This window comes from Ahaetulla prasina, chromosome 8, assembly GCF_028640845.1.
Source record: "Ahaetulla prasina isolate Xishuangbanna chromosome 8, ASM2864084v1, whole genome shotgun sequence".
NCBI classification, from domain to species: domain Eukaryota; kingdom Metazoa; phylum Chordata; class Lepidosauria; order Squamata; family Colubridae; genus Ahaetulla; species Ahaetulla prasina.
Genome location: NC_080546.1, coordinates 27,418,753 through 27,440,679, shown reverse-complemented (window position 1 = coordinate 27,440,679; position 21,927 = coordinate 27,418,753). Strand labels below are relative to the sequence as shown.

General features: G+C 36.0%; 1 protein-coding gene across 3 annotated transcripts in view; it reads left to right on the top strand.

Moving 5' to 3' along the window:
* Positions 1–21,927, top strand: part of TBCK (TBC1 domain containing kinase) — a 90,914-nt gene that overhangs the window by 55,346 nt on the left and 13,641 nt on the right. For all 3 annotated transcript variants that reach the window (XM_058193875.1, XM_058193876.1, XM_058193877.1), the window contains exons 23-25: positions 7,138–7,313; positions 14,584–14,759; positions 21,648–21,807. In XM_058193875.1, the coding sequence (XP_058049858.1) occupies positions 7,138–7,313; positions 14,584–14,759; positions 21,648–21,807 (512 nt within the window). The remainder of the gene's footprint in view (positions 1–7,137; positions 7,314–14,583; positions 14,760–21,647; positions 21,808–21,927) is intronic.

Genomic DNA, 21,927 nt, shown 5'->3' with positions numbered 1-21,927 from the left:
CTGCAGGCAGCCTTTGTTAATTTGAAAGAGGTAAATCAGTTATGTAAGTATACTTCCGTTCTTTTTTATGCCCTTTTGTGTGTTGGTATGTATGGTAATAATATGAGGCACCTGAATGAATTGTGGATATGCTAAAATATAAGACCATTCATCCTAATTCAATTTAGTGTCATTTGGGTTTTACAGTTCTTCCTACCTTAATCTTTGTTGAGCAGGCAGAATTGGGCTAGTCTTCATGCAGATTGTGAGTTTAGGTTGATTAGCACGGTTGATATTTTAAGCTCTGCCATTAAATGCAGTGATAAAATGACAGTCACAGCTTTTTCTTGAACTTAGAATTGAAAAAGACAAATCTTCCCAGAAAATTGGTTTTGTGCTTTGGAGAAGATTGCAGCACTTCAGAGTACAGCTTCCACTGCCAGCCTCAAGTTTGGGAAGCTGCTGATGTGTATCAGGCTGGGTCCAGGCCTTCCCAAGCATCTTACAAAAACAGCATGATGCAGGGATTATCTGCTTTCCCTTCCTACAGCTCTGAGTTCCATTTCACCCTGTACTTCTAAGAGAGACACTTACTATCTTAGAAGCACAGCATGTCTGCGAGTCATTTTGACCTTTGGATACTTTGAGATCTTGAAGAAAGACTTCAACAGTTATAAATTTTTTATTGATCATTATAAATTCTACAATTTTAGTGCTTCTGTTCTGCTAAAACTTCAGCAGTGTGTATTTTCTGAATCAGTTATATGTTAGCTTGAATGCTAGTCATGTCAATATGTTAACTCTGCATAGAATCTGATCCTATGTAGCAGGGAAAGGCAACCCTTTGATAAATGGAAGCCATGCTATATTGAGTGGAATGCTGATGCAAATAGTATTGTATACTTAAACAGAGTGATTGTTTTCTTTTTTCTTTGTTTATAGAGACACAAGAAGCCTGTTTTCAGGCTGACCCAATGCTTTTCATGCTTCTTATTTTCAAATGGCAGGGAAAGACAATGCTGATTTTTTCTCCTCAATACAGGACACCAAGAAATGCATTCGTGGTTCCCCGAAAATAAGACCTTGTCTTAAATTTTTTGAACCCCAAAATAAGCGCTTGGCCTTATTTTTGGGGAGGTCTTATTATTTTTGGGCATGTGGAGCAAGACAGGGCTCCTCTTGCTGTCTTACCGGATTTCCAGCTCTGTCTCCCTAAGCCTAACCAGAGGAAATGACCGGCTGTGCATGCGTTTAAATATTTGGGGGGGGGGTGGCTTATTTTTAGGGGGGTATTTTAGCGCATGCGCTTAAAAACCCAATTGGGCTTATTATCAGGGGATGTCTTATTTTTGGGAAAACAGGGTATTTGAAAACAGGATATTTGTTTCTTCAATCTAGACATGTAGATTATGACTATGGTGCATTTACAATTTAAAGACTCAAAAGAGTAATTTGAAGCATTTAGCAGATGTTTACAGGTCCTTAAAGCACTGATTGAGTGGTTGGTTGGTTGATTGATTAAATATTTATACCCCATGCCCATTTTATAACCAACTTTGTGTGGCTCATATCTTCCCAGAAACCTGCAGCTCTCTTCCACGGCTGTAGCATAGTTCCATGAAAAGATGTGGCTTTGTAGAAAGGCAAAGAGGTGCTACATATATGCCTCCATGTGTTCCAAAACATATTTAGATTGCAGCAACTGCATCATGAAGTATCAAGAAATGTACAGATGCTAAAAATAGCTCAAATATATAAATAGTTCCATTAGCAAGTGAGAATGGAGCTAACATTTTTCTGAACACATATCAAGGAGCTAGCTTAGTGCTTCATGGAGGAAATAGACACAGAACATTGGGAGTTATTTTTTTTTACTATTTCTGTTCCCCAGATAGACATAAGAGCTGAATGTTTTTAGAAGAGTTTTGTTTATCCTTATGAATTTTTGAATTATGTATGTTTGATGGCTTTGACCAGGAGCAAGAAGCAGATGTGTTTATACAACAGGTTTCTAAACTTCATCAAAGGTGTATAATGGAATTATGAAACAAAAGCTATTCATAGCTGCCAATATTGAATAGCTTGCAGCCAAGTATGAGGTAGAAAATCTGGCTTTGATAGAGAAAGAAAGTGATTTGTTTCCACACATCTGTTTATCAAAGACATTCTGTAATGCCATGAACTGCAAAATAGATGCCATTTAACGTAACGCTGATAATTCTTGTAATTATTCATGTTTTCCACCTGATCGGCATGATGTTTATAAATCTATGCTGATTAACTTTTCAGTCAGTCATTTAGGTCATGGTTGTCCCAAAGGTGTTCTTTTTAGGAGGCAAATGGACTTTCTAGTTTTTTCTTTTTCTTTGAGGACATTTTGCTTTTCATCCAAGAAGCTTGTTCCGCTATGACAGGATTGTGGATGACCTGGATGACTGAGAATCTCTACAGACTTTTACTGTATTTTGGGATGAACACCCTTTGAATGGTGTGGGAGTAGGAATATATTTCCAGAGAAAAAATTGCAGGCTACAGGAACCAGGAGCACTACTCAGGTGACCCTAAGGTCACAGATAAACCTCCAAGTGCTTCAACGACCCCCTAAAACAGAGCTGTCAAAATCGTGGCTGGCGAGCCAAATGTGTCATATGCTGGCCATGCCCAGTTTAGCAAAGGGGGGGGGGAACTCACAGTATGTCATGTGATGATGCCGTGACAATGCAAGTTTGACACCCCTGCTCTAAAAGTATGCAAATGACCAGCTGTCTTGCAAGGAATATAAATCCTTCCATTCCCCACTATCCTGTCAAAGCTGAAGAAATTTCTTGGATGAAAAGCAAAACATCTTCAAAAGAAAAAGAAAAAAACAAGGAAGTCCAGTTGCCTCCTAAAAAAGCAACTTTGGGACAGCCATGACCTGGATGACTGAGAATCTCTATAGACTTTAGGCAGTTGATGTTTTTGTCCTTCAGTTGTGATTTCAGCTGCCATCTCTTTCAATACAGCCATTATATTGTGGCTGTAAAATCCTTACAAGGTAAACAGATATGAGTGGTAATCCACATTGTGTCTCATTCCCTTACTTAGTTTTCAACCAGTCTGTTTTTTTAAAAAATCCAGTTCTTACATTCGCTTTCTGTCCATTAAAATGATTCCTAAGAAGAAGAAGAAGAATATAAACATGCCTTAATATATTTCACATTCTGGTATGATCTTGCCAACCAAAGTTCTTGTAATCAATAATGCATAGATAAAGATTCTTCTTATGTTCTCTTGCTCTTGATTATTCATGTTATATTAAACAATCTCATGCCCCTTAATTTTTTTTTCTGAAACTGGCTTGTTCATCTGTCATTTCTGTGTTTATGTATGTATGTATCTATTCTTCCTTCTTAATTATTACAATGGTTTGATAGTTTGCATATTATCGTGCAAATATTTTCCTTTTTTAGAATAGGAATAGGGATCTTTCCCAATTTCTACGCCACAGTTTTCTTTTATAGGTGTTGACACAAAGCAGTGTTTAAGCTAATTCTTTAAACAGTTTGATGGGTTCTTCATCTGTGCCTGATTAAGAATCTTTTGGCAGCAATACTATTACTTCTTATACCTCAATTTCTAGTGAATTTCTTAAGTGCTTTCTTTCTGCAAACTGGAAGACTGTGAGATCTAGTCCTGTTTTAGGCAGAAAGCTAGCTGGGTGGCCTTGTTTCAGTCACACAAAGCTTCAGAAGAAGACACATAAAAACCTACTTCCAAGAAAACTCCACAACAGGGAGGGAGGGAGGGAGGGAGAGAAATTATCATTTCTCCTTCAGCCCTTCACATTGAGTCATGCCTTGAACTATATTTCATGTAGATCATCTGATTAGCAGTGGCCAACTTTGAACTACCTAAACTCAGTTATTCTATAAATCCAGTCCAATAGACTGGATTAGAGGTTTTTGTTGTCGTCTGCTCCCAACAAAACATGCTGCTTTTGGTTTCTGTAACTGCCAGTAGGTTCCTCTGGTAGGCATCCTGCCAGACTCTGGTCCTTCATTATCTTAGTCAGCCCTTCCTGCTCAGCCTCATTGCCTCCCAATTCTGCTCCAGTGGCTGTTTGCCCTTTGGCTCCGCAGACTGTCTGGTGTGCAGCCTCTGATCCAGAGGATATCATAATCATGTTCAAAGGGAAGAGTGCTTTGCAAACTTGTTTTTCTTTGCATCACATCCAAAGAAACATACATAGCCAAAGAAACAGGTATTTGCAGTAATTGCAAAACTGGAAAAGCATTTTGGATTTATAATAGAGCATACCATGAGTTGTCTTCAGATAGATCGCAGCTTAAAATCAGATACATTATGAATTATACATCCCAAAACAATGGGATGTATATGCAGTGCTACATAGGGGAAGAATTTCTGCAGGTCATCTTTATGTTCTTTTTTTTTTTACTATTATTCTAGAGCACTGGATTATTTGTATTCTACAGAGAGTGACCTAACCTAGAAATAAGCTGTTTGAGACTGAGAGGTCAGTCCAGTTCTTAAAGCCGATTTTGAGATGGACAAACCATTGATCGTTACTAAATTTCCCCTTGCATGGCAATTCATTTCAAAGGAGTAGGCTTTAAAGTGGGTTAAAAGAATTCCAAGTTTATGTGATACTGCATGGTTCATTTTTTTCCAGTGCTATTCATATAACATTTTGCTATTTTTATTTTTACTTTTTTCCTGTGATTGGTCTTTTCAGAAAGATTGTTTTTCAATCTTTCTGCAATCAAAAAAAAGTATCATTTATTATCTATCTATGTTTGCCTTGTTGCCTAACTATCTTTAAAAAGCCTCTATAAATTAATATTATTATTATATTTAATTATATTTATTATTATATTATTATGGATTGCTATATGCGGTTCAAGTTTCTCCTATCTCTGATAACTTACTAGTGTGTGAGAAGGCCAAAAAAACAAAATGCACCAGTACCGTATATGTGGTACCTTGCTCAATAGTAGTACCTGTGAGAGGGATCTTGGAGTCCTAGTGGATAACCATTTAGATATGAGCCAGCAGTGTGCAGCAGCTGTTAAAAAAGCCAACACAGTTCTGGGCTGCATAAACAGAGAGATAGAATCAAGATCACGTGAAGTGTTAGTACCACTTTATAATGCCTTGGTAAGGCCACACTTGGAATATTGCATCCAGTTTTGGTCGCCATGATGTAAAAAAGATGTTGAGATTCTAGAAAGAGTGCAGAGAAGAGCAACAAAGATGATTAGGGGACTGGAGGCTAAAACATATGAAGAACGGTTGCAGGAACTGGGTATGTCTAGTTTAACAAAGAGAAGGACTAGGGGAGACATGATAGCTGTGTTCCAATATCTCAGGGGCTGCCACAAAGAAGAGGGAGTCGGGCTGTTCTCCAAAGCACCTGAGGGTAGAACAAGAAGCAATGGGTGGAAACTGATCAAAGAAAGAAGCAACTTAGAACTAAGGAGAAATTTCCTGACAGTTAGAACAATCAATAAGTGGAACGACTTGCCTTCAGAAGTTGTGAATGCTCCAACACTGGAAATTTTTAAGAAAATGTTGGATAACCATCTGACTGAGATGATGTAGGGTTTCCTGCCTGGGCAGGGGGTTGGACTAGAAGGCCTCCAAGGTCCCTTCCAACTCTGATGTTATGTTATGTTAAGTGTATCAAATGAGAAATATTAAGTACAAGTTCTGTTTTTGGAAAATTCAGTAGGCTGTTGGTTTTTTTAGTGCAGATTATTAAATCTTCAGCAATTAAATTTATTAACCAGGCTTCCTTAATTTTTATGAATAACCTGTAGATTATTTCAAGGCTAGATTGCTAGGAATTATGAATTTGGTAAAGGAGGAGGAATTTGAATTTTATTGAAAGTTGATTACTAATGTTTTATTAAGCATTTTTATCCTATCTTCTCCTCAACCACAAAAAGTGGTGTCCTTCCAATATGTCTTTGTCCTGATTTCAGACACACGGAGTATATGTGGTTTTGTAGAAAAGACAGGACACTACTCCAAAATAGAAGAAAGAAATTGTCATAAGTTAAAAAAAAGTAAATATTAACCCTAAACATGGTTTTACAACTTATATAAATATTTTCAAAACTTCAACAAGAGATTGCTCTAACCATTCACGTTCAACAATTAATCCACTCTTCAGAGCTTCTTTTTATACTGGTACTCTTTGGCCTACTAATATTATAAAAAAACATCATTTGTTGCTAATTGTATTATATTGTTTATAGTTTTCCAATTTTTATTTTCCAATTTCATTACACAGTTTTGTCAAATGGTGAAAGCCAGCCACCTTGACTGCAAATTTCATTTCTTTATTCAATTTAAATGCTTCCTGGATGTGACTCTAGGTGACTTAAAACCTCAGAGACTTTGCTTTACAGCATGCTTCAATTTCCTTGTCAGTTTCTTTTTTTTTTTTTTTTTTATATCCCGCCCTTCTCCGAAGACTCAGGGCGGCTTACACTATGTCAAGCAATAGTCTTCATCCATTTGTATACTATATACAAAGTCAACTTATTGCCCCCCAACAATCTGGGTCCTCATTTTACCTACCTTATAAAGGATGGAAGGCTGAGTCAACCTTGGGCCTGGTGGGACTTGAACCTGCAATATTGCAAGTAGTTGCTGTTAATAATAGGCTGCATTAGCCTGTTGCACCACCAGAGGCCCTTCTTAGTTCTCTTAGTTCCCCTAAACCTTTTTTTTTCTGATTTTGCCACATTTTACCCTAGTTACATTACAGAACGCCCACAAACTGTAATTACATGTTGTAGTTTAAAATCTATACCTCATCTTAAACCTTGTTCTTTTCTCTTGGTTACATGCCAGTAGAAGACAAATGTTTCATGTGTATTTTATCATATTTACGAGGTATGTTAAAAAAAACCATAATGAGTTTATTTTTGAATAATGTTTGGGTTTTTTGGGAGCTTAAATGGATTCCAAAGGATGGTAGAGGACAGGAAGGCCTGGAAGAATGTTGTCCATGGAGTCGTGATAGGTCAAACACGACTAACAACAACGTGTTCTTTTAAAAAGTGCTTGTCAACTGCAGTTTTTGTTCTTATTATTCAAATACTTGCTTCTTTTTTTATCCCTTTTTTTTCATTGGTGTCTCCTTTCCAGAAATTGACATTGAACGGTGTGTCCATGAATCAATTAACCTTTTCTGCTGGACGCCCAAGAGTGCTACATACAGACAATATGCTCAGCCTCCCAAACAAACCAATGAAGGCAACTCTACAAAAAGTCTAACATATTGTTATTCATCAAGCTATCAGGATGGATTCAAGAATGCCCTGGTGAGTTATGCAATTGTCCTTCATTAGAACAGAATAGAAAGTTTAAATATTTTAGAGCTGTTTAGAATTGCATTTATTTATTCATTCATTGGGTTTAAATCCTCCCTTTTCTTCCAAATCACAAGCCTGAAAAATAGTGATGATTTATGTTGTCCATGAAATTTTTGTTGCTACAGATGGATTTGAACCTTAGTTACATTACGTTCCTAGTCTAACAGTTTAATAACTAATTCCTATTCCTGTTTTGATATCATACTATAAAAAATAAATGAGTGGGTGTGGCTATCATTAAACATAATAAACTAAGTCTCAACCAATGAGTGTATAAAGTGTTGGCACTATCTATATGTGTCATCTTTTCAAGAATGCTGGAATTACACTTGTACTTTACCTCATGCATCAAAAAACCTTGGAGGACTCTGGATGGGTAAGCAGCATAATAAAATACTAACACTTTATAGTGAAATCAAATCAAATCTTCCTTCATAGACCAGCATAAGAAGGGTAAAATACAATTAATTTTAAAACCTAAAAATATAAAATGCACAAAGTTAAACAAAAATTTAAAAAACTAAAAAATGAAATAAAAATACAAACATTGAGTTGAGTTGAGTTGATGCACTTATTCATAGTAAATGGGTGTAAAAAAATGAACTAAAATGTAAACTTAAGGAACCAAATGGTGGTGTGAAGAACATTTGGTATGTGAAAGGATTCAAGTTCAACACACCTGCTTTGAGTTTGAAACAGCTGGTCCATGTCAAGATTGGAACACTTCTGGAATATCAGAAGAACATCAGAATATTTGCACTGGAACTATTTGCTCCAAACCCAAAATATTTAGAATTTGAAATGGTTTGTATGCTTCTAAAACTTAATGTATTAGCAGTGACATAATGATTCATATTATGTATAACTACCCTATGATAGATATGTGTAACACTTATCACACATTATTTATTTTAACATTGTATTTTACCCTTCTTAACACTGATTTTAAGATATAAATCTTAATTGATTTATATGCAAATGAAGGGGGAAATGTTGGCTCTCTTGATTTTTTGTTAAACATCGTTTGCTTGTAAAATTATGAATAGATGTTATATCATAAAAAGACTATGACAAGAAAGATTTCAAAAGCAAACACATTCTGAATGAGTTTGCAAGCACATTTTTGTGCCTGTTGAGGAAATAAGAGTTTGGGTCCAGCCAACTTCTACCTTCAGATATTTGGTCTTTACCAGGCAGAGAAACCAAAACAGTCCCTTCTTCCTAGCTGAGTGGTAACAAGGTTCAGCAGCAATGTCAGCTCACATCTCAGAGTTTCATTACATTCAATAGCCAAACATATTGGCATTGTGTAGTAACAGCTAGTCAGAAAGGGAACCGCTGGCAAATCTAGCAACAGTTTCCTACGGCAGGAATAAATTATATTCCATCTTCTCCATTGCATCCCATTAAATTATTCTTTTCATCAGTTGCAATCTAGACCATCCCATTAACAATTATTCCAAAAATCTAAATGACCATTCTGTTCCAGTAGATTAGTTCCAAGAGTGATCGAGTTTCTATCTTAATGTGTAGAACACATTTACAATAGGCATTAATGTTCTTTGAATAATAATTTTTTGTTATCATATAATAGTCATTTCCCACTTTTCAATATTATTTTGTTATCAGATTCATTTTCTGCTTCTCTTGTGAGATTAAGAAGCATCCTATCTAGGGGACTACCAAACCCATACCCTTGTAAAAACTGTCTAGGTTATATCATAGAGACTATTATTGTTGTGACCCAGGCCCAAGTAGGTAGTAATAAACTCAGTCCATGAAAAAACAAACTTTATTCAAACAGCTGGGAATTACTTCATTCGCAGTGTTGTTCAACTCAAAACAAATGCCTCCCAACACCAATTCCTCAGGTATCTCGCAAACCTTGGTCCAATTAGGCAAACTGCCAAAGGCCCTTCCTGGCAAATGTCCAGAAGCCACAAAGACTTAAATGAAGCAGAAGACGCAGCTACAATGTTGTTTTCCGGCAAAGACCAAACGCCAGTGCTGGTCTGTTTTAAGCCTTATGGGAGGGGCCAGTCATCTCTTGGCCCTACTCCCAAGTTGTCCTCTCTGCTTGAGTTGCTCTTGCCTTCTGGCAGCTCTTCTCATGCGTGCATTAGGAACAGGCTCCTCCTATTCCTCTGCCTCACTGCTATCAGTCTCTGGAGGCTCTGGAGTCCGCATCTCACTTCCCGATGGCTCTAGCCTCACCTTGGCCTCATCACTGTCCAACTCCGTTGCCAGCTCTGTAGGCTGCTAACGGACCGCAACAATTATTTCCAAAAACCAAAAAGGCTTTCAAGTAATTTTGGATCGTTGAAATATGTCAATTTCTAAAATTTAGTTTATCTCACTGGCCTCAATATTTCTGTTTAATTGAATGCTGGTTTCATTGATGGGACTTATCAAATTCTTTTTTTCCCCCACTCTGCTTGATTATAGATAGTACCTTTGTTTCTGTTTGGATAAGTTTGTATTGTCACAATAAGCCTTGCTATGATACCAGAATCTTTACAAACATTCTAGAAGTCATGAATATTAATTTGTATTTGCAGTAAATTACAATATACTTATATTTAGATGACTGGTTAATAGTTTTGTCTTTTATATAACTAAAACATGTTCATGTCACATCACTTACCTACTAATGCAATGCTTATTGTACATCTTCTTGTCAGCTGGGCATTAGCCTCTTTTCAAGGGGTCATGTGAAGTCTCTCAAGGCCTAGTTATTTCGCTGCTATCTTACCTTTTCTTGTTCCTTTTCTTTTCTTTCTTTCTTTTTTTCTTTGCCCCCATACCATCTATTTCACTGATTGTAAAAGCATGAAGTATGGGTGAGAAACATATTGTTAAGCTATAGAAACTTCATTATTCCATGGTTTACAAACGTCATATCAACCAGCTAGAATTCTCAGAAGTTTAATATGATATGTGCCTTCACCCAGTTATAGCAGATCAGGGTCCTCATTGACATTGTAAAAGTGACATCATAATTCAGAAATCAAATAGCACAAAATTAGTATTATTATTCAATCTTCTTACAGAACTGTGGGATTGGTATATTTACCAATGTCTGTTTCATTTGGTGATAAAAACAGTATTTTGCCAATGTGTTCTACTACTCATTTTTACTCTGTAAGATGTAACTTACTGACCTCATCTGTTAATGGTGGGACTTTATTTATTTGTTCATTTATAAAAGATTTTGTATACTAGTCGATTCAACAATTAAATATCTTCACTAAAACACTTCATATTTCGAAAAGCAGTCTTGGTGCCAACTCATTGGGAGATACTTTCCAATTGTGCAAAAGTACACATTTCTATACCTTTGGCCTCTACAGCTGCTGACACCAGGGTCATTTCCAAGAATAATTGCCGTGATGAAATTTGCATTGATTGTTTGGTGATACTGGCAGTGTTCCTGTGCTGCCATGCATTTTTCTTTTGTCTTTGGCCAGGTGGAGCCTCCTATTTTAGTTTTCCATCCACATTTGCTCATTCTTAGATTTATCATGTGCTATTTATATCTGACCTTTTCCTCTTTAGTAAGTACAATTCCCAACACAGAAAGCCTAGGCAGCAACATTTTACATTCTCTATTTTGCTTACAATATCCTTTTTCTTCACTGATCTTACCAAGTTCTTGTTGACAAGGAGAAGGAACTTTTCTTCTTGTCTTTAAAGTATTATCTTTCAGCAGCTGTTTTTTTCACAGTTCTGTCGACTTCTCTACCCCCCACCCCGTTTGTGTGTCTCCCTCCCACTCTGTCTTTTCACCCAGCTGTTAACAGTTTTTGAACTTCTCCCTTGGTAACAATCAATGTTGGTGAGTGAATTTTCAGTTCTTTTACTAATAATCATTACCATTTTTGAGTAGTTTTATTTATCTCCAGAATGCTCTATGTGTACCAGCAACTGGTCCCACCCATTTTCTTTCAGGATACATCTACAGGACTCTCTAAATGCTCTTGACATCAAAAGGTGATTGTTTTCTGTGTCTTTTTTCTCATATCCACAATTTCTTCATTGTATACGCTACACCAGGAATATCCAAACTTGAGCCCTTGAAGAGTGGTAGACTTCAACTCCCAGAATTCCCCAGCCAGCAACTTGCTCATATTTATAGCTCATGCTGGCTGAGGAATTCTGGGAGTTGAAGTGCGCCACTCGTCAAGGGGTCAAGTTTGGACACCCCTGCGCTAGACAGAAGCAGGGCTGTTCAATTCCATTGAATATTTATTCAATTAGATAACAGGAGTCTATGATTTGGCAAAACACTTTAGGCTTTCAGAACATTCCATTCAAGCAGTAGTTGTGTTAGTAGCATTTTAAGAATATGTTTCTTCCAGAGATGCACTAAAAGCCATCACCCTGGTTATAAACATTGGGCATTATTAGTATGATTCTGCCAAGATTTTGACTGATAGAATGTTGTCTCTTAAGTGCAGTATATTCTTATATTATATACCTGCATTTAGGTAACAGATACTGTATGGTTAATCACCCATACATGAACCATGGAAATTACCATGAAGGACAGCTGGTTGCTGTGGTGTGATTGATGAGTGATCTCTGAATGCAGCCCTCCACTATTCATTTTGCCTGTTTGAATTTAAGGGTAGTACTTCAATTTTGATCTGCTATGGCAGGTGGAAAGATCTCACCCTTTTCATATGCCATGTCACAGCTTGAGCAAGACTCTTGCTTGCCCATAAATCTTAAATTCTGGAACATTCTAATCTGAGTTCTTTGGTAGATCATTTAAGTATGAATTCACAGTTCAAAAAAATAACAATTAAAGGAGCTTAGTACATATTGTTGTATGCATGCGGCATCTCATCACTTGTTTTGCTTTATATGGAATATATAGCAGCGAAGATACTGAATTCTAATAAACATAGCACAATCTGATTAATTAATTTCCACAGACTGGTTAATTAGTTAACTCCTGTGATGAGGAGAATAAGTTTAAACCAGGAATGAATAGTTTGATAACTTAAAGTCATGCAGCCATCCAGAGTCTTGAATCCAACTTTTAGGGAAACTTTAAAATTGTTACCAAATTCAGTGAAATATAAACAAAATGTTAAATACATGGGAATAGTAAAACTAATTGCATTTAATTAAGCAGTTGTAGTGTTTTTCCCCTTTCCCCATGGTTTTGTCATACTGATTTCTAGCAGCCTACTTAGAACAACATGGCCCATGACTATAATAATGCACGTTGCATTTCCCTGAAATAAAATAGTGATGAGAAATGGGGAATTGCTTGAATTAAAGTCAATAGCCAGGCTTTTGAGTTTGTAATACACATTCACTTTTTTCGCGTACCTGCCTTATTCATGTTAGCTTCTAACTGTTTTCAGATTGGAAGAAAGCTCTGTTTTACACGCGCAAACTATTTTAATAAACTATAGCTTTAGGAAATGGTACTTTTCTTTCCCTGACTCATTAAGCATTTTGAACTGTTGAGCTATTTTCTGACTTATAGACATGTGACCTTTATTTATATTTCAGTATCGTTTCAATCCTAAAAAGTTCTCCGAAGAATGTGCCAGTGTTAGTATTTCATCTAGTGCCAGGTTTTCTCCCCACCCCTATTTTTCTACTGCTTTTGTTGTTCAAGATTATATTGGTCATGGAGCTTCTAAGTAAATTTTTTCATCCCCCAGAGAGCTAATTTCTCCTTCCTGAAGAATTTGAAAAATGTTTTTTTTTAAGGCTACATTTTATTTTCGGTGTAATTTATTATTGCCAATCCATCATTTATCATTCCAGTAGGCTTATGTGTTACTAGCATGAAGTGGTATATTTGTTATCTCATTAACCACTGGAAATACATTTTGAGAATCATATTATTATGGGAATGACCTAAGCATCTGATGGAAACAATTTTGTCAATTTTGTTTCTATCCATTTAGAAATATGCTAATTTTTCTTTGATTTTGTTTTGATTCTGTTAAAAAGACTTAAACATTCTTTCCACCTTTGTATCAATAATTTAGTTTAGGTTTAGTTTATACAAAGTAATTGTGCCAAGTAGTGCATTTTTTCAACTTAGAAGTGATTTTCTGCCTGTTTTATTTATTCAGTATTACGAGACATGAACTTTAATCAACATGATAATGATGGTTTAAAATTATTGATTTGACTGAGGAACATACTTTATTATAATGATGGAAATTACATAGCAAATATTGCATACATTCAGAGGATAGTCCATAATATGTGTGTGTGTTTCTGTATCCATAAATCTTTCAGAATCAGATATCTTCATGTCCCCCAGCCATTATTTTTTCATAAAAATCTCCTCACTTGTTTTGAGGTTGCCATCTGAGTGATGCAATAGTTTCATTTTTAAAAGGAGATATTAGGTAGATATACTAAGAAAAAATATGGAACAGTTTTATTGCATATTGCATTCTTTTCATATGCAAGTACACATTTTCTAGTCATACAGTTCCAAGCCTAGCAAAATGCTCAGAATTAATAAACAAAGCCCACAGGCAATGAGATTTTAGCACATAACATTCTTAATCAGCAAAATACCTTCAATGATCGTTTATAATTCTTTTTACATCAAAACTAACTCTCAATTTTGCTAATGTGGTATTAGATTTTTATTATTTGTAATTCCTTTCATGCCATGACAGAATTTCCCTTCAATGTGCTAATCACTTCCTAAAGTAAACTCCCGGACCGACCGCCACAGAGAAAAGCAAATGTGGTTGGTGTTATACAGATGAAAAATAAATACTGCTTCAGCAGCAGAGCTGTCTTCTTATATTTGTTTCTTTATGTGGTTTTCTCCAGCGTAATATAATAAGTTGTCTTCCTAAAAGAAAAAGAATCCTCTAGAATTAGTTTATTTGGGTATGTATATTGAATGTTAGCATCATAGAACAAATAGAATTCTGAAAAGACACTATTGCCCTGGATTGTTTTCCTGCTTGAGATGTGGTTAACCATTATTTCTGAAGGAACCAACTTAAAACCATGCCCAAGTCTTGGTTAAGCTGCTTTTATTAATTGACCAAATTAATAAATGCCTCCCCTCCAGAAAAAGGCTATTGGAGAAGAATGGCAGCCATGACACATAGCTTGCAAGATAGTTGGGGAAATATATTTCCTCACAGCACATTCACAAGCTCACAGAAATGGTTATGCAAATAATATAACTTTTGTTGCACTTCTTTTCTTTGTCAAAAAGTCTAGGGATTCTATCAAATTAAATGATCTGAAATCTGAAGTTTCACCACGGATCTCGGCTGAAGATTTGATTGACCTCTGTGACCTGACAGGACCTGGCCATTCTAAAACACCAACAAAGAAGACAAAGTCTAGCAAACCAAAGTTGCTTATTGTTGACATTCGGAACAGTGAGGAGTATCCTTCTATGCTGAAAGTTGTGGCTTAATCATTTCTCCCTGTTTTTTGCATTGTCACAGTTTCTGCTTGAAAAAGTATTATATGAGAAATGGGAGAAAAGCTTCCACTAATTGGAGATAGTTCACTGATCAGTGATAGGACTGAACTGTCTTTAATCCATTATGTGGGGATGGGGGAAAACATCAGCACTTAGAAAATCAGACATCAAGGAGAAGACAATCTAACTTTACTTTACTTTACTTTACTTTACTTATCTGTCAAACATGTACAAGATAACAAGTATAAGTATGAACATAAACATGAAAAAAGGAAGTAAATACAGATAAATGGGGACAGTAGGACAGGGATGGTAGACACGCTGGTGCGCTTATGCACGCCCCTTTACGGACCTCTTAAGAATGGGGTGAGGTCCACGGTAGGCAGTTTGAGACTGAAGCTGTGAGAGTTTGAGGCTGTAACAATGGAGCTGGTTAGAGCATTCCAGGCATTGACCACTCAGTTGCTGAAGTTGTATTTTCTGCAATCCAGTTTGAAGCGGTTTACCTTGAGTTTGTATCGATTGTTTGCCCATGTATTATTGTGGTTGAAGTTGAAGAAGTTGTTGACAGGCAAGACTTTCTTAGTTACATCTCTTTTCTATGTTCATTTTTAACAAAACAAAAAAAATCCAAACAAACATATCAGCCTGACCCAGAATTAACTATTCTCATATCACCAGTGCTAGCAAGTTGCAACTGAGTAAAACATAACAGACCACAATAGGAACAACTCCAAATTAAGCATTTCTTGGGTTTTTTTTAAAATCTCCATGCTATTAACCTTGTGTGATACATTGGGATGAGCATTAGTCCAGAGTCATGTGTAAACCCTATGTAAATGTGATGGAGAAATAAATACACAAATAGTGGCTTGCAAAAATTAATGTTGGCTGAATGTAGAACAAGATTTCTTTTCCATCCCTAAGTTTAACTACTGGACTATTTTGGAAGTTTCAAGACAAGGTCCATACAGTACTACCAATAGACTTTATGCTCCCTTCTGTGCCAGGTATAAATAGCTAACAAGTCTGCTTTCCTTCACTCTCTGCAACAATGGTTACTGAAACTCTTGGGCAATTCATATTATCCAAGAAAGGATTAAGAGTAAGAAAAATGATGATCCTATTTTTTCTCATTTCTCCCCTAGGTTCTGGATTATCTATTATCTTTCTATCAGTTTTCCTTCATTCAACATAGCTTCCATTACTCAACATATCTTCTCAGAGCCTACATGTCTGCTTTTCAGTAAGACCCAATGAGAAATCCTGTCTCCTTTCTTGAGTCAGGTATCATTAATTAGAACTGATAATTTTATTTTTAGTGCTAGAGACTTAGAAACTTTTAGAACTGATTTACTTTTATATTAAACACCCTTTTCTTAGTCACACCTTTATTAGAAAACACAATTGCTATGACTTGAAAACAAGCCAAAACCCAGCCCCTCAGTATGTTTTACTATCTAAAACAACAGTGATCAAGTATAACTATTCTTTCTGCATATTTATTAATTTCATGCGCTTGTTGAGGTTTGCAGGGCCAAAGCTTCACCGTGTTAATCTATTGGCTCTTCATTATTTAGTTTTCTGAAGCTTTTTCTCCAGCAGTAGTTTAATCTTTTTAAGCCAGATTCATTTATAAGGAAAGCTTTTAATTTTGCCTGCACGACATGTTAAGAAAATCTCACGGAAACGTGAGCAGTTCTGCTACTAATAACTCTTTGTTGAAATTAACAAGCAGCTTTTCTTGCCAAGATAGCGGGTGTGTAAAGTTAATAACATTTCATCTGTAAGATTTGCTGTTAAGCCCAGAGGTTGGCTTTTAATAGATCAGTAAAATATACCCAAAATAGGAAGTACTACAAAAAGAAGCAGTATCTGGTGGGAGTTTAGTTCCATAATCAGTGGAGAACTATATCCTAAGCACAGAAGGCATTTCTCAGTTCACAGAGATTGCTTTGTTTTTCTTTTCATTAGCTGTGAATCTGTTTGTTCTACTTAAAACAAGAATCCACAATTTGCAATCCTTCGGAATCTTCAGAGGTTCCCCATTTTCTGATGAATTATGTTTAATTAGAGTTAAGGAATAATCATACAGCAGTTTTCAGTTAACCCAAATTAAATGTTAATTAATTTTCCCAACTCTTCCGCACTTTTTGGAACGTACTCCCTGGAGTTCATTTGAAAGCCAAGTGCTGTTTCAGTAGTGGAAAAAAAAATGTTTTTGTGTTCTAAGGCAAAAGGCTTTTTATTCTCGGCCGTCTTACAGATTCTTAGGCCCAGAATCCTAGTTATAATTTTGCATACATAATACAGTCTAAAAAAGAATTAAAAACTTTTCCTGATTTAGGAGTAATTTAATTTTACCAGTGTAAAAGTATTGTGCAGCTATTTCTTTTCCTATTTAAAATATATATATTTTTTTAAATAAGAGGAAAATGACGGAAGAAGCAATAGGAAAACATTTTGGAATAAAATTCCATTGAGACAATCAGGTCATTTCACAATAAAAGTTTCAGCCAAAAGCCTCTTTAATTCAGTTGAAATTAAAATAAAATGCCATTAAGAAAAAGCAGGTCATTTCACAATAAAAGCTTTATCTGGAAGCTTCTTAATTCAGCTGAAATGAAAAGCTTACCTACAACAGAAGGGGGAAGGTCAATCCATACAAACTCCAGGCAGTTTAAATAGTACTCAGCCTGATGAAGCATTATGAAATTTTAGGCAATTGCATGGAAAAGAAGAAAGAAGCAATTTCCAAAGCTCATAAACTTCTTTTTATAGACATATGTAGACTGCACTTATCTAGTCAACCACTAGATGGGAGTCTGATTGTCCTAGATGTCTAAAAGCAGAAAGAGGAATACATGGAAGCTAAAATAAAAATAATCTAATTTATATTACAGGTATAAGGTGTAATGATTTATTGCAATAACTTAAATGAAAAGTTACCTTGATTTTTAGCATGCAAAAACCAAACATTTGTGCTCAGTAGGTGAAATTGGAACTTGTTTAGCTCCATCAAGCATTATTAATCTACTCTTGTTTTTTATAGTCAGATAGGAATAATAATGCAAAATGACATGCAATTAATAAAACTTCATTAAAATACTAAAGCCTGTATTAATAGCCATTCAATATGAAGCTGAACTGTAAGTATTTTTTTTAAAAAAACCTTAGAAACACATCAGATTTAGAAATATGTATTAAAAATACATTCCTTGCATGAATTCAGGGGAGAGCATGATTGTTTATTTTTCTTCATGTTAAAAGATGGCATGGTGTAGGACAATGATGGCGAATCTTTTAGGAACCAAGTGCACAAACTGCGTACGTGCGCATGCCCAAACTGAAAGGTGTGTGTGCACGCAAATGTGCGCATGTAAGGACATGCACGCATGCATTCATGGACATACACACGTGCATGGGCATGCATGAGTGAACATGCACATGCACAAATGCGTGTATTCACGGACATGCATGGGCATGCATGAGTGAACATGCACAAATGCGTGTATTCACGGACATGCGCGCATGCGCAGCAGAGACCTGAAGACCGGCAGGAGGCGGGGCATCCTAACACTGGCAGCATGGCAAGAGGTAAGATCTTTTTCTTTTGTGAGCTTCTGTTTCGTCGTTTGCAGGGAAACAGACGCTTAATGAAAGAAATACTATGGAGATCTGACCTGGGGCAACGGCACATGTGCTAGCAGAAACGGCTCTACATGCCACCTTTTGCACACATGCCATAGGTTAGCCATCACAGGTGTAGGGTAACAGGGTAGCATTTAAATGAAATAACAGCATAACATTTAAGTGATGTTTGCTTTTGCAGTAGTTTTGCAGCAAAATGAGTTTGTTAATTATGTTACAAAAATGCCAGTGGTGTTTCATTGCTTTTATTGAGACTGTTTGTGAAATTCTTTACAGTCCTTTAGCTATGTTGGGTCCATTTCTGCTACTTATAGTCAGCTCACTCCTGGAATGGTTAAGATGCCATATAAGATTGGAGTGAATACTTCAAAGGCATGCACAGTGACATGCTAAAACAATTGCAGAAACCCAGCATATATGGTTTCCTTTTTATTGAGGATGTATATATGCAGGTTTTTTTTTATTTCATTTTGTCACAACAGTATACACAAACATCGACATAAAAACAAAACACATCATAAAAGAAATATATATATATATATAAGTAAAAGTATGCAACAGCTATGTTAATTTGATATAACGAAGGGAACAATAGGACAGGAACGGTAGGCACTTTTGTGCTCTTATGCACGCCCCTTATAGTCCTTTTAGGAATGGTGAGGTCAATAGTAGACAGTTTTTGGTTGAAGATTTTGGGATTTTGAGTAGAGACTATGGAGTCAGGTAATGAGTTCCAAGCGTTAACAACTCTGTTACAGAAGTCATATTTTCTGCAATCAAGTTTGAAGCGGTTGACATTAAGTTTGAATCTATTGTTTGCTCTTGTATTATTGCGATTGAAGCTGAAGTAGTCTTTTACAGGAAGGATATTGCAATAGATGATTTTGTGTGTTAAACACAGGTCATGTCAAAGTCGGCAGAGTTCTAAATTTTCTAATCCCAGGATTTCAAGCCTGGTGGTATAAGGTATTTTGTTGTTTTCAGAGGAGCGAAGAACTCTTCTAGTAAAATATTTCTGGATGCGTTCGATTGTATTAATGTCAGAGATGTGGTATGGGTTCCAGACGGATGAGCTGTATTCAAGAATAAGTCTGGCAAATGCTTTGTATGCTCTAGTTAGTAGTGTAGAGTTTTTGGAAAAGTAGCTGCGTAAAATCAGGTTTACAACTCTTAGAGCCTTTTTTACTATGTAGTTGCAGTAGGCTTTGGCATTTAGGTCATTTGATATGACTTAAATATCATTTGTCAGAAAAGGGTCTCCTATATTTAATCACTATTATACTATCAATGATAAAGATGTAGATTTATTTGAAAATTTTGTTGTTGTTGTCCAAAGTAAAAAGTAACTATTCCTTCCAGCTAGATGAAATTAATGAATTTTTTAACTAGTGGGATAGGTCAGCTTTTTGTTGATCTCAAGCAAATGTTGCTGTTACGCTTTTCATGGTTATAATCTTGACAGTCATCCAAATGGAACTGCTTACACAAGTTGTTTTAAGAGGTATTCAAACTAGTATTAATCCTAGATTAGTTGTAAGCCTTCCTAAGGGATTTTAGAATTTATCATAGTGTTGCAATAACTTAAATGAAAAGTCATTACCTTGATTTTTAACATGCAAAAACCAAACATTTGTGCTCAGTAGGTGAAATTGGAACTTGTTTAGCTCCATCAAGCATTATTAATCTACTCTTGTTTTTTATATTCAGATAGGAATAATAATGCAAAATGATATGCAATTAATAAAACTTCATTAAAATATTAAAACATGTATTAATAGCCGTTCAATATGAAGTTGAACTGTAGGTATTTTTTAAAAAAAACCTTAGAAACACATCAGATTTAGAAATATGTATTAAAAATACATTCCTTGCATGAATGCAGGGGAGAGCATGATTGTTACGCTTAACATAAGAATGAATAAGAGCCTAACAATATTAACAGTGAATATTAGGCATGAATATTGAAAAGGAACCTCCATTATTATCCACAGAAATTATTGTCAGCCAGTATTTCTATGATTACATCTTAAAAATCCTAACACAGAAGTTGGAAAGTTATGGCCCAGAGTCTTCATCACTTGCTAAGAATCTCATTTCATCTCCTTATGTTCTGAAAAGTCACCCTGAACTCCATAATAACTTTACTTGGTTATAGGGAAGCTATGTATTTTAAAGAAAGAGAACCTGCTTCAGAATTCTTAAAAACTATGCAAGATAGAGCAGACCAAATCTGCCGAAGTCAGCAAAAATCAGTGAGTTGTGTGCAGAGTCATTAGGTGGAAAGAGAAAACTGGGCAATCACGTATTCCTAGATTATATGATGAGGTTAAATACCTTTGGGTCAATTTGAGAGGTGGATATCTAAGTTACATAGTCCTACAAGAAATCTCAAGCCTCAAGTTTATAGCAGAGTTCCTTACACCCGTTTTAGAGTAACCATTTCCTTTGTTCTAGTTATTATTTGTAGAAAAATAGTTCTGATTGAAGCAGAATTTGGTTGAGCTTCTCTTGTTGGGGCTTCCCTTGTCTGGTGTTCTATGAAAACCATAAGCGATAGCTGCAGAATAACTCTGGCACTGAATAACTTGGTTTCCTATCTTTATCCTGATGAATCAGTATACATGTAAATCAGTGGTGAGTTTCAAAAATTTTACTACTGGTTCTGTGGTATGGCTTGGTGGGCATGGCAGGGGAAGGTTACTGCAAAATACCCATTTCCTCCCAATCAGCTGGGACTTGGGAGGCAGAGAATAGATGGGGGTGGGGCCAGTCAGAGGTGGTATTTACCGGTTCTCAGAACTACTAAAAATTTCCGCTACCAGTTCTTCAGAACTGGTCAGTACCTGCTGAAACCCACCTCTGATGTAAATGTTGCTTTTGAGAGGCAGAATCAGAATGTGACAGGGATCCTTTCAGAATTTTCCCAGGTCATTAGTTGTCAGGAGAATGCTGCAGTCTGATGCTGGGTATGTTTAGTGTTTTAATGGTTTTTATTGTTTTAAAATGTTTTTAAGATTTTAACTGTAATATGTGCTTTTGAATTGTGTGCCGCTCAAAGTCACTTGCTAAAATGGGTGGCTATAGAAATTGAATATATAAATAAAATGATGGCAGCATTTATAAAGTTCCTAGTTTTGCTCTTGTGCTCCTCCTCCTTCTCCTCCTCAGTTTCCTTAACTAAAAATGTTTTTGTGTAGTTTTAACCGTGGGCATATACCAGGAAGTATCAATATCCCATTTGGGTCAGCATTCACTGCTGAAGGAGAATTCATCCAGTGCCCTGCTACTTTCACACTTCAGAGCTTTAAAGGGAGAGTTGTGGTGATAGTAGGACTTGTGTCAAAGAATGCAGCGCAGGTAAGTCGCTTGGGAAGAAAGTATGTATATTGTTCAGAACAATGATTGATAAATAGTACAGTACCTGGATTGTAATTTTACAGACAATTTACAAATGTAAAAAATGTGTAACCAAAATCC